The sequence below is a fragment of the Cetorhinus maximus genome, chromosome 12 (assembly GCF_964194155.1).
Source record: "Cetorhinus maximus chromosome 12, sCetMax3.hap1.1, whole genome shotgun sequence".
NCBI lineage: Eukaryota > Metazoa > Chordata > Chondrichthyes > Lamniformes > Cetorhinidae > Cetorhinus > Cetorhinus maximus.
In genome coordinates, this window is record NC_135890.1 from 51,613,378 (window position 1) to 51,626,280 (window position 12,903).

Sequence of the window (12,903 nt, forward strand, 5' to 3'; positions counted from 1 at the left end):
GTTCTGCCAGAGCAACTCAGCTCCTGACCTTTCCCATGGAGAAATCCCAGCCCTGGAATCTCCATGTTTATAATTTGTATTTGAGATTTAAGAGATTTATGGTGGTTGTTTGTACGGTTATCTCGGTGTACTGTTTTCTTGTGGTGTTTTCTCATAACTAACTTTAGAGTGTGTGATAGTGGTGCGTTTGAATCTGTCTTGAAGATGCAATAAAATATCAGATGGAATCTGTGAGTCCTGTGTAATTTCTCTTGACCTCATTACAGCCTTGGTCCAAACATGGACAAAAGAGCTAAACTCAGTAGGTGAGATGAGAGTGACTGTCCTTGACATCAAGGCAGCATTTGACTGAGTGTTACATCAAGGAGCCCTAGCAAAACTGCAGTCAATAGGAATCAGGGGGAAAGCTCACTACTGGTTGGAATCATAACTAGCACAAAGAAAAGATGGTTGTGGTTGTTGGAGGTCAGTCATCTCAGCCCAGGACATAGCTGCAGGTGTTCCTCAGGGTAGTGCCTTCGGTTCAACCATCTTCAGCTGCTGCATCAATGATCCTCCCTCCAAACTGAAGTCAGAAATGGGGATGTTTGCTGATGATTGCAAAATGTTCACCATTTGCAACTCCTCAGATACTGAAGCAGTATGTGTCCATATATGTGAACAGAAGAAATAGGAGCAGGAGTAGACCACACAGCCTGTCAAGCCTGCTCCACCATTCACTACGATCATGGCTGATCTTGGTCTTCAACTCCATTTTCCTGCCTGCTCCCCATATTTCTTAATTCCCTGAGGGATCAAAAATTTGTCTATCCCAGCCTTAAATGTATCCAACGATAGAACATTCACAACCCTCTGGGGTAAAGAATTCAGAAGACTCACAACCCTTTGAGTGAAGTAATTTCTCCTCATCTCGGTCTGAAATGACCAGTCCCTTATCCTGAGACTGTGCCCGTGTTTTATATTCCCCAATCAGCAGAAACAATCTCCCAGCGTCCACCTATCAAGTCCCTTCAGAATTTTGTAGGTTTCAATGAGATCACCTCTCATACTTCTAAATTCCAGAGAACATAAGCCCAATTTACTCAGCCTCTCATCATGGAACAGCCCCCTCATCTCAGGGACCAATTTAGTGAACGTTCACTGTACTGTCTCCAATGCAAGTTTATCCTTTTAAGTGTGGAGACCAAAACTGCACACAGTATTCCAGATGTGGTCTCACCAAAACCCTTTGCAACTGTAGCAAGTGTTCTTTATTCTTGTACTCCAATCTCCTTGCAATGAAGGTCAACATTCCATTTGCCTTGCTAATTGCTTGCTGTACCTGCACGCTAACTTTCTGTGTTCCTTGTACGAGCACACCCAAGTCACTTTGAATATTCAACGCTTAAAAGTTTCTCAACTTATAAAAAATAGTCTACTTTTTTTATTCTTACGATCAAAGTGAATAACTTCACATTTCCCTATATTATGCTCCATCTGCCATCTTGTTGCCTACTGAACTAACCTGTCTATATATCTGCAGCCTGCCTGTCCCCTCCTCACAGCCTACCTTTCCACCTAGCTTGGTATCATCAGCAAATTTAGATACAATACTCCCTGTCCCTTCATCTTAGTCATTAATATAGATTGTAAATAGCTGAGGTCCAGCACTGATTCTTGCAGCCCTGCACGATTCACTGCCTATCAGCTTCAAAAAGCCCTGTTTATGCCCACTCTGTTTTCTGTCTGGTATCCAATCCTCTATCCATGCTAATGTATGACCCCCAACTCAATGAGCACTTATTTTACTTATTAACTTTTTGTGTGGCACCTTATCGAATGCCTCCAGGTATACTACATCTATGGGTTTCCCTTTATCTACCCGACTGGTCATATCTTCAAAAATCTCTAAACTTGTCAAAAAGGATTTCCATGTTGACTAGTTCTAATTGTACTATGCTTTTCTAAGTGCATTGTTAAGACTTACTTAATAGATTTTAGCATTTTCCCAACAATTGATGTTGGGCTAACTGGACAGCAGTTCACTGTTTACTCTCTCTTTTCTTATATTTACCAATTTCCAGTCTAGTGGGACTGTTTCAGAATCTAAGGAATTTTGGAAAATTATAGCTAGCGCATCCACTATCTCTGCAGCTTTCTCTTTTAGAACCCTAGGGTGTAGGCCATCTGGTCCCGGGAATTTGTCGGATTTTAGTCCCTTAAGTTTCTCCAATACTTTATCTCTGTGCATGTTAATTTCCTTAATTTCCTCACTTTTTAGCCCCTAGTTACCATCTATTTCTGGTATGGAACTCCTGTCTTCTACTGTGAAATGCCTCCGCCATTTCCTCATGCCCCATGATCATTTCTCCTTCTAAGGGACCAACGTTCACTTCAGCTACGCTCTTCCTTTTTATATACTTATTAAAGCTCTTAAAATATGTTTATGCCGCAAGACCCAGACAACGTTCAGGCTTGCGCTGATAAGTAACAAGTGACATTCTCGCCAGGCAAGGCACTGACCATCTCCAACAAGAGAGAATCTAGCTATCTCCCCATGGCATTTGGCATTCAGTGGTACTACAATCACTGTATTTCCCATCAACATCCCAGGGGATTACCATTGACCAGAAACTGAACTGGACCAGAGATACAAATACTGTGGTTATAAGATCAAAATTGTCAAAGGCTGACAATTCTGTGGTGAGTAACCCACTACCTGAATCCTCAAAGCCTGTCCACCATCTACAAAGTACAAGTTAGGGGGTGATGGAATACTCTTCACTTGCCTGGATGAGTGCAGCTCCAACAACACTCAAGAAGCTTGACACCATCCAGCCAGAACAAAGCAGTCCGCTTGATTGGCACTCCATCCACCACCTTAAACATTCGTTCCCTCCACCAATGACGCACAGTGACAGCAGTGTGTACCATATACAAGATGCACTGCAGCAACCCACCAAGGCTCCTTCAGTAGCACCTTGCAAACTCGTGGCCTCTATCACCTAGAAGGATGAGGACAGCAGCTGTATGGAAACACAACCTGCAAATTCCTCTCCCAAGCCACATACCACCCTAACCTGGGACGATATCGCCGTTCCTTCACTGTCGCTGGGCCAAAATCCTGGAACTCCTTTCCTAATTGCACCCTGGGTTAACCTACACCACATGGACTGCAGTCGTTCAAGAAGGCAGCTCACCACCACCTTCTCAAGGGTAATTAGGCATGGGCAACAAATGCTGGCCCAATCAGCGGCATCCACGTCCCATGAAAGAATGAAAAAACAGGAATGGGGCATTTAGCCTCTCGAGCCTGTTCTACCATTCAATGCGATCATGGATGACTGTCTGCTGCAACCCCCCTTCCCCACCCTGCCCCCATATCCCCTGAGCCTAAAAATCTGTCTATCTGAGCTTTAAATATACTCTATGAAAAGAACAGTGACATGAGGCGCAAAAAAAAGTTTACAAGAATGATGATAAAACTGGGAGATTAAATCTATTGGGAAAGATTGACCTGACTGGGCCACTTTCTTCCAGGTCAGGGAATACTGAAGGGTGACATGATAGAGTTGGTGAAAGGGTTTGGTCAGATAATGTGGTTATTTCCGCCTCAGCTAAGACCAGAAGTGGGGGTGGGGTCATAAATACAAATTCAAAACAAGTGCTGGAAATGCTCTGGTCAGGTAGCATCTGTGAAGAGAGAAAACAAAGTTAACTTTTCAGGTCAATAACATTTCTTTATAACTGGAACAAGTTAGAACTGGTTTTAAGCAGGTACAGAGAAATGAGGAAGAACATGAGGAAAGAAAGGCCTGTGATGGGGTTGATGGCAGAAGAGATTAAATGACAAAAAGGGATGATGGTGCAAGGCAGAAGGTGAAGTGGTAATAGAACAAGTTTTTTTAAAAATAGGTTTAGAGGAAATGAGAATAGCAGAATTAGCAGGTTCTTAAAAAATTGAGGGCAGTGGTTGTGATCTGAAATTGTTGAATCCGAGGACCATAAAATGCCTAATGGAAAGATGAGGTGCTGTTCTTCAATCTGGCTTTGCATTTCATTGAAACAGTGTAGGAAGCCGAGGACACAGAAGTCAGAGTGGGGCAGAGAATTAAAATTTTAGCAACTGGAAGCTCTGAATCACGTTTGCACACTGACTTGAAGTATTTCACAAAGTAATCACCCAAACTAATTGAATCATTAGTCAGAAAACATGGAGCACACAGCGCAGTATAAGTTTAATTATCCTCCTTAAAGATGAGGAATTTCCTGGCAGATCGTTCAAAGTTTCTAAATTGCAGTGCTGATTGCTACTCCAACTGTTGAACATGCTGCCTCTCCCCACCCAGCCACCTTCATTTTTCTTTCTCAACATTTTTTTCCATTGTCTGTTCCTGCTAACAATCAGCTGGCACCGGGAAAATCTGATCTGCCAGTTTAGAGCCAAGCTCCTCCTCTAGTTCAAGTGGACAGAGATTCAAGAGCTGTTCAAACCAATTCCCTGCTGGAAAACGATGTTGACGCTACGTGTACTATCGGCTAACTACAAGGGGCCGGTTTAAAAAAGCATAATCTCTTTTGATCTTTTAAGTCATAGTTCCATTGAGAGTGCTGATGGAAATACTGCTGGTGAGCACAAATGCCTTTAGTATTCATCTGTGTGGGTGGGGGGAGTTGTTGTGGTTAGTGTTGGAACATATTTTGTCCATTTGTCTGGGTTCTGTAAGGACATGGATGCTAGAGTCATGAGCCAGTGAATAGGAGAGCTATGAGCCAGCAGAACAATTGATAAATTGGTTGTTCCAGACCCAGCTAACTTTGCCAACAGGAGTAGAGCATTGGTAGTGTGAGAAAAATGAAATGCTAACATCCACAAATCCGGTTATCCTCAAATTCCCGTTGATGATGAATGGGTAATTGATATTCTAGTATTTTCTTTAATTTGCTGCAGGACAGTTTTTCATTTAAACTTGCAAGGAAGGAGTTTTGTGAACATTCTACTACATAATTTTCAAGGGACCTGCTGAAATTAATTAAAATGTAATGTGCTGGAAATTTTTTGAAGTCTGCTGTGACTTTTAATATAGCGAGAGTGAATCATTTTAAAGGGAGCCTGGGCGAAAGGTAAATACCCTTTCTTGAAGTAATGTCTTACTATTTTCTTTTACAGTCTGCCTGATGTGTGGGTGAATGAAAACGACAGATCCCAACTGAGGACGAAAGCAGTTCATTTGTCTAAACTACCACAAGACGCTGCTTTGCTCCTTGACCCAAACATATACCGGTAAGGTTAAGGTTTATTTTCTAAACTCGTTTTTTTTTAACATCAGTGCGAGTCCTCTCATTTTGAACCTGCAAAATCAACTGCAACAAAATTCTGGTGGTGATTTATAGTTCAGGGAATGCAACTGTTAGTACCTATGTACCTTAATGTGCCAACCTGTTACTCTGCTGAAGGGGTCAGTTGTCCAGATAAATGTCCTCGTGTTGCTTTAACAGAGCCATGCTGTTTTTCCTTTCTTTCTCCACATGAGTAATTTTAATTCTATTTTAACACTTCTTTTCTATTAGCCGTACTTTTATCTTGGCTCCATTAAAACTATGATGTCTGAGTAAAATGTGAGAGGACATTAGCCTTTAACCTGTTACATCAAAAATAATGGTGTTTTCCACTTTCATGATGGACAAAGGATATGTAAAGATCCTGGCCTTAGTTAAGGCAAAAATTACTAAAATTGTTTTAAGCACTACAGATCTTCACCACACTCTTTGATATTCCGCCAGATGGATGTGTCTCCATTTGAAAATGAGGCTGTGGTCTGAGTTTTTATTTAAGTTGCTGCATGGTGAGGCATTGCCATTTCTATTAAGCTGTACATTATTACAGTTTAGCACTTTTTACTTAATGTTGCAAGATAACCACTTGAACTAAGTATTTCTGTTTGGTTTGGAGACTAGGTGAGGAAAGTCGCTATGATTTCTGAGTTGTGAGTGAAGTAGTCTTGACTTAAGAGGACTTCAGTATTTTTCATAGCGGCTGTCATCTTGTGTCTAGTCATCCAGAAAGAAATGCAATTAAAGTAACGAAGGAGAGGACCCTGTGGACTGAGACTTTTTTATTCTTCCTTCTTACATCCTTAATTGATAATACTTCGGTTGCATTTACTTGCTAACGTATTCAGCCACCTCAATCACCTCTTCCACATCTCGATCAGCTGTTTAACATTTCCTAAGCGCAGTGCTCACTGACACTTCCCCAGTCTGTCAGCTCCCCCAGACACTGCTCTTGTCCTCCAAAAGAGCTATCATAGCCCTCCTCCCACCTTGAAAAAGTGCATCCATTTCCTCTGCAGCATTTTCATGTTCCCAGTGTCATTGTGTCTGCCCCGGCCTCATCCCAGTGTAACTCAAACCCTCAGCTATAGTTGTCATTTCCAAATTAGCAAGTCCACTGCTGGTTAGTTTATATAACCTACATTTCATGCTATTTTAAAATAAAAATCTTGCTGCTGGCTGAAATTGTTTGTTGACCTGATTCTAGTCTATTTTCATTTTGGTTCATTTGAAAAAATGACAGCTATTTAGGTTGAAGTATTCCATGACAGGCTTACCTCCTTTTAAATGTGCATGAGGGAAAGCCTTAAAATTTATTGGATAGTTGAAGGAATTGTGCAATACATATTTCTTCTACAGTAGCTTGTTATACTGATTGGTTAGCTAGAAATGTTTATGGATTTTGTTTATAAAGCTGAGATAAAGTAACTGCTTGATCTCACATCATTACAGTTCTATGCTGGAAACCCTACAATATGAAATTAGTCTTACAGAACTTTGTTTTGGTGGGGGAGTGGTGATCAGGACATTTGTTGATTTGCACCTGGACTAGGAGTGAGAATTTTTGAGATACCTCATATTTAATGATGCGACTTTAGTCTTTTGATCTTGATGTATTATTTTTTGTATTTTCATTTCAGTTTTTTCAAACCACCTTCATGCACATTGCTGAGTTGATAATGTAGGAAAGTAATGTTCTTTGTTCAGTGTATTTGTTGGTACAAAATGCCACCAGCCAGCTACCACATGGCTGTATTCCCCTCAACCTTGCATTGTGCTTATGGGTTATTTCGGTTCCAACTTCAAGAAGTGTCTAAAACAATTTGACATTTTCATTTCTCAGGTTTCCATCGTTGCTTCTTAATCTTGACATTTCAAAGTAGCTTTCTTCCTCCTGTAAACAAGCTTAAGGCTGCTCAAGGCCATCAGTTAGGACAAACCAAAAGCCGTCAGAGAAGAAACTTTTATCCCAATTACTTGTGTGCAGATTTATACCCAGATTCCAGTGTATCAGGCCATTACTACTGCACACTCTGTATGGTTCTACCTACTGTGTACAGTTGAAAGAGGAGTATTGGAAGCAACTAAGTACAGCTGGGATGAAAACTCAGAGGAAAGACGCGCACATAAGAACTTGCAGTATTGGCAGACTTCAGCCTCTCATCGCAGCAAGAGACTCCTTGCCCATGTAAATGGTCACTTTTTTAAAAGCTGTTTTCAAATGGTTGGAGTCCCATTAGTAACATTTAATATGGAGAGTGAAACACTCAATTATTGCAAATGAGATTTCCTTTCCATTTATCACTACAAGTCAAGTAAGTGTCTTCCCACAGGGATGCTGCTGAGATCGTGAACTCTGCATTTGACGGATTATGGGTAAAAGCTTGCTTTCTGCATGCTCTGGTCCCAGAAAATCATCTTTCATAGTGACTTTTTGAATGTGACCTTTGGAGAACCCAACTTTTTTTTCTTACGATATTCTCATAAATCATTGAGTGAAAGCTCCAAGTAATGTAAATTGAGTGAAATACAACTGGGGCTGAGAGAAGGCAGTGTTTCCCGGGACATTTAAGAGTTTGTTTTTGTGACAGTATTTTGTGGCACTGGCACGTGGTGTCACAAAGAATGCAGCTCAAGTGCACTGCATTGGGAGGTACCAAGTGGGAAGGCTGATCTTGAGGTTTCTGTGTCGTGTTCACTGGCTGCGAAGTTTGACTTGAAATATACATGTGCAGTTCTAGTGCAAATCATTCCTTGATTCTGGGAACGTTTTAATAGGTTCCAAACGAAGAAGCGCTTGGCTCATGTGCTGTCATTTTCATGGGCATAATATAAGGAAGGCTGAAAGGGGTTGCTATTTATACTATATATTTATGGTATATGAGCATGTTCCTAGAAAGTTGTGCAGGTTGCAGAAGGGCATGTTAGAATAAATCTTGAGTGGTTTTGTAGTGGCTTAGCACTTTGGTGTAAAGATACTTAGTGAGATGTGGAACATGTTTGAGACTGGTAGCCAAGCAACATTTTGGTAGGGTACTGAAGGCTGGTTTGTGGATGGATGCATTTGGAAGTATTGTGCAAGGAAGTTGTTGGATTTCAGTGGGAGAGAAGAGCAGTTAGCACCAGAGTAATAAGAATTAAACTGGTATGTTTTGTGATGTCGATATGTTTGCTTTATGGCTGATTTTTAGGGTGAATACTGCTTTGGAAGGAGCATGAAAGCAGAATGGGAGATGGTGAGACTATATGGCAAAACTTGAATTGAAGAGTATCAGTGAGCTGGGAACTGTCAGCATTGGTGACGTGTAGAGGTTGTGGCTGGAGTGGTTATGACCATTTAATCTGTTCATCGGTCTTGTGCAGTCTAAAGAGAAACGGCACTTGTGTGCCAAAAAATAAGGAAAGGAAGTAGGAAGAATGAAATGCAGACTGGTGCAGAACTCTGAAAGTATTCCTGTTGGCAGAGTTGGAGATTGGACTGAGAGATCATTGACACTAACGTGTTTTTGATCAAGTGGTACCCTGAGAAACCAGACCCTGTACCAAGCCCATAAACATGGCAAAGAAAGCAATCATTTGTACACTTTCCCTGCTTGGGTCCTGGCCCAAAGTAGTCTAATTTTGACAATATTCAATTTAGTTTCGTAATTCAGGAAAAAAATATATGTTCTGCTAGATCAGTATTAGTGACTTTTGAATGCCACAGTTCCACTCCTTATTTGGTTTGAGGCTTTTGGTAAACTAAACTACCAACTAATGAGATGAGGGCTCTGTGCCTGCTATCTGTAATCATAGAATTTTATTTTGGGGGACTGTAGCAGAGTGGTTGTTACTGGACTAACAACCCAGAGACCTGAGAACAAATCCTGCCACAGTAGCCTGGGAATTTAAATTCAATAAAATGAATCTGGAATAAAAAGTTGATATCAGTATTGGTGACCATGAAACTACTGGATTGTTGTTTAAATACTCAGCTGGTTCACTGAAGTCCTTTAGGAAAGTAAATCTGCTGTTCTTACCCAGCCTGGCCGCCATAATACCCATAATAATGAGGATGACTTATAACTTCCCTCTGAGATACACTGTTAAGTAATTCAGTTATATTCACAAAGGCAGCTCACCACATCGATCTCAAGGGCAATAGGGATGGGCACTAAATGTTGACCAAGAATAAAAAAGAGGAAAATGTAAGTTTAAATATTGGTGCCTACACAACCATTAGAAAACAAAATGTTGATATTGTAAATAAATTTGTAAATATTCTAAAAACTCACCCAAACTGTACAGCGTTGTAGACAATGCTGTGGAGGTGTCGCAATTTTTCTATTTACTGAATTACCCTTGCAGCAAAACATTTTTGCGCTTTGAAAATTGTGTGAAGTTCTTCATCAGATGTTACATGTGACTACAAAAAATGTGGAATGGAGCAATATCCATTCTTAATGGACTTTATGCGAGGACTGGAAGTGACACTGATGATATTTCAGGTGAAGCTGAATAGGAACAAAAGCAGCCGTAATTAGTGTTTCCATAAAACAGGTGATAGGTTTTTTTGTAAGAAATTGGTTTGTCACTAATTCTGATTTTTTTTAACTGTTTGGACAACACACCTTTTTTAAGGTGTCCAGACAAAATTTTCCTGTATAAAAATCCGATCATCTATACATCTTGTGGGGAGGGAAGAAAATCTCATCAGGTTATGCATAACGTTCAGATTTTCTACAAAACCTTCTTGGCAGCATGATCCTTGCTGCATCTTTGTGCCGGATTTTTCTATTATAAGTTCTTTGGTTACAGTGCAAGTACAAGCTTACTAATGTAAGCAGTAGTAATAGTGCTGCAGTTCATATTTTTTTTTGCAACTCCTAGCTCCTCCATTTGTAGTAGACTATGGGTGTACCTACACCACAGGGACTGTAATGGTTCAAGAAGGCAGCTCACCACCACCTTCTCAAGGGCAATTAGGGATGGGCAATAAATGCTGGCTTAGCTAGCGATGCCCACATCCCATAAATGAACAAAAAATAAATAAATTCTAGACTCCAACAGATTTGGCTCCCCAAATTGCAATGCGTCCTGCTAGCTAGCTATAATGTAGAAGTATTTATAAAAATGACTGTGTATGACTTAAAAATGGTGACTTGATATGTATGTATATTATATACCTATCTACCTTTTTAAACTCATTTCATTGCGCAACATGGCCCAAGTATCTCCTGACCTCTAAACCCCTGAAGACTGCACTTGATCTTGATACTAAATGCAACTGAGGAGGAATGTGCTCACATTTAAAATAAAATTCATTGACCAGACTGCCAACCAACCTGGGGAAGTGCTTGTTTTCCAATATAGACAGGATTTCTGTTAACCCATTCAGTAATGCTGAACCTGTCGTAAGTTAAGCAATTTTGAAGACTGCAATTTGTCCAATCTCACTGAACTACAAAAATAATCATCTCAGATTAAACTGTAAACACTTAATGCACTCCCTTTTCTATTCCTTCTGTATTTCCCATTCTCTCTTTACATTTTATCTCTATTTGCTGTAATATATTTTACTGTTCCTAATATTTAATTACAAAATCCTTTATTCACCTGGTTTGTTCTGGTTCTTTGCTTAAAATCTTTTTTTTATTGGTTCATGGGATATGCGGTGTCACTGGCTAGGCCAGCATTTATTGCCCATCCCTAATTGCCCTTAAGAAGGTGGCGATGAGCTGCCTTCTTGAACCACTGCAGTCCATGTCGTGTAGGAACTTAGAGAGGGAGTTCTAGGATTTTGACCCAGTGACAGTGAAGGAACGGTGACGTAGTTCCAAGTCAGGGTAGTGTGTGACTTAGGAGGGAACTTGCAGGTGGTGGTGCTTTTGCCATGCATCTGCTGCCCTTGTCCTTCTAGGTGGTAGAGGCCATGGGTTTGAAAGGTGCTGTTGAAGGAGCCTTGGTGACTTGTTGCAGTGCATCTTGTCGATGGCGCACACTGCTGCCACTGTGCATTGATGGTGGAGGGAGTGAATGTTGAAGGTGGTAGATGTGTCAATCAAGTGAGCTGCTTTGTCCTGGATGGTGTCGAGCTTCTTGAGTGTCGTTGGAGCTGCACTCATCCAGGCAAGTGGGGAGTATTCCATCACACTCCTCACTCATGCCGTTTAGATGGTGGACAGGCTTTGGCGAGTCAGGAGGTGAGTTACTCTCCTCAGAATTCCCAGCCTCTGACCTGCTCTTATAGCCACAGTATTTATACGGCTGATTCAGTTTCTGGTCAGTGGTAACTCTCAGGATATTGATAGCGGGGAGATTCAGCGATGGTAATGCCATTGAATGTCAAGGGGAGATGATTAGGTTCTCTCTTATTGGAAATCATGATTGTCTGGTACTTGTGTGGTGCAGATGTTACTTGTTACTTGCCACTTGCCAGCCCAAACCTAGATATTGTTCATGCCTTGCTTCATTTGGACACGGGCTGCTTCAATATCTGCGGATTTGCGAATGGTGCTGAACATTGTCTCCAAAGGTTGGCATTCTCATAGTTACATGTAAAGACTGATATGCTTGAATCCTTGACACAATCAGTCCGATATAGAGAATGCTGCAAAACCGAACCCTGATGGATGACAGCCCTATCTCGTCCATTCTGTCTTAACCTGTTATTGTATTCAAGGAAGGTCGCATAATGAACTGGGCAAATCTCTCTAGACCTTTAGGAGGGCGTTAACCATTTCATGGTCGAACCCTGTGATGTACCAGGAGATTTGTTGTATTCCAAATCTTGGTTTCTGAGCTTAAATTCCCATTTTTGGCAGCAGAAATCAGGAGTTGTTGCACTTAAAATGCTGCATTTCTGTGCTTAATAGAAAATACTTTTGTGTTTTCTTGAAGTGTCATACCAGCATGTTCTTGTTGAGTAAATCTGATGCTTAAAATCTTTAAAATGTGATAGTTGGTTATAGATTTGTATTCAATAGAGAGTTGTGTTCTTCAAACTTATTTATACAGTACTACACATATTACCATCCTTCAGTTTAAGAGCCAGTTTTTTTCACATGGTAAAAATAGGAATAAAGTCTTAACTGCACTCAAATAGTACAATTTTGTGCTGAAGCAGTGTAATGTACTTCTGAATAATTCAGCTTTGAGCTGTTTTTACTTGTACTGACAGGCCGACTGGCTGCTTACAACATTATGAACATGGCTCCATGGTTGACACATGACAACTAAACTTCACTTAAGTCTAGAAGAATCAGCACAGGTAGGGCTAAAAATAAAACTCAATCTGCATTCTAGTAGTATTGTTGCAAATGTACTTTAAAGGCAGGTCACATTTTTACACAAATAGGGATTTTGTTCATGATCCTTTTAAAGAGAAGTGATTTACTCAATGCAATTCACCCCATGTGCCAGTGAAAACAGCTTCATTCTAGCCTAGTCAATCTTTTATTTGTTTGCATCTTCCACTTATTGATCTCTCGCCAGTAAACCAAGGGAACCCATAAATTCATGTCAATTACTGGACTCCAAATAGCTTGTAAATATAAGGAAATAAATCAAAGAATCATACAGCACAGGAGGAGGCCATTCGGCCCACTGAGC

General features: G+C 40.6%; 1 protein-coding gene across 14 annotated transcripts in view; it reads left to right on the forward strand.

Moving 5' to 3' along the window:
* Positions 1-12,903, forward strand: part of aebp2 (AE binding protein 2) — a 147,417-nt gene that overhangs the window by 69,907 nt on the left and 64,607 nt on the right. For 10 of the 14 annotated variants that reach the window (XR_013578142.1, XR_013578145.1, XR_013578143.1 and 7 more), the window contains exons 7-8: positions 5,150-5,263; positions 12,473-12,562. Coding sequence is in view for 5 of the 14 variants with exons in the window: in XM_078553589.1 (XP_078409715.1) it covers positions 5,150-5,263; positions 12,473-12,524 (166 nt within the window). In the remaining 9 variants the exon portion in view is untranslated. The remainder of the gene's footprint in view (positions 1-5,149; positions 5,264-12,472; positions 12,563-12,903) is intronic. The other 4 variants (XM_078553588.1, XM_078553591.1, XM_078553586.1 and 1 more) reach the window with 1 other exon arrangement.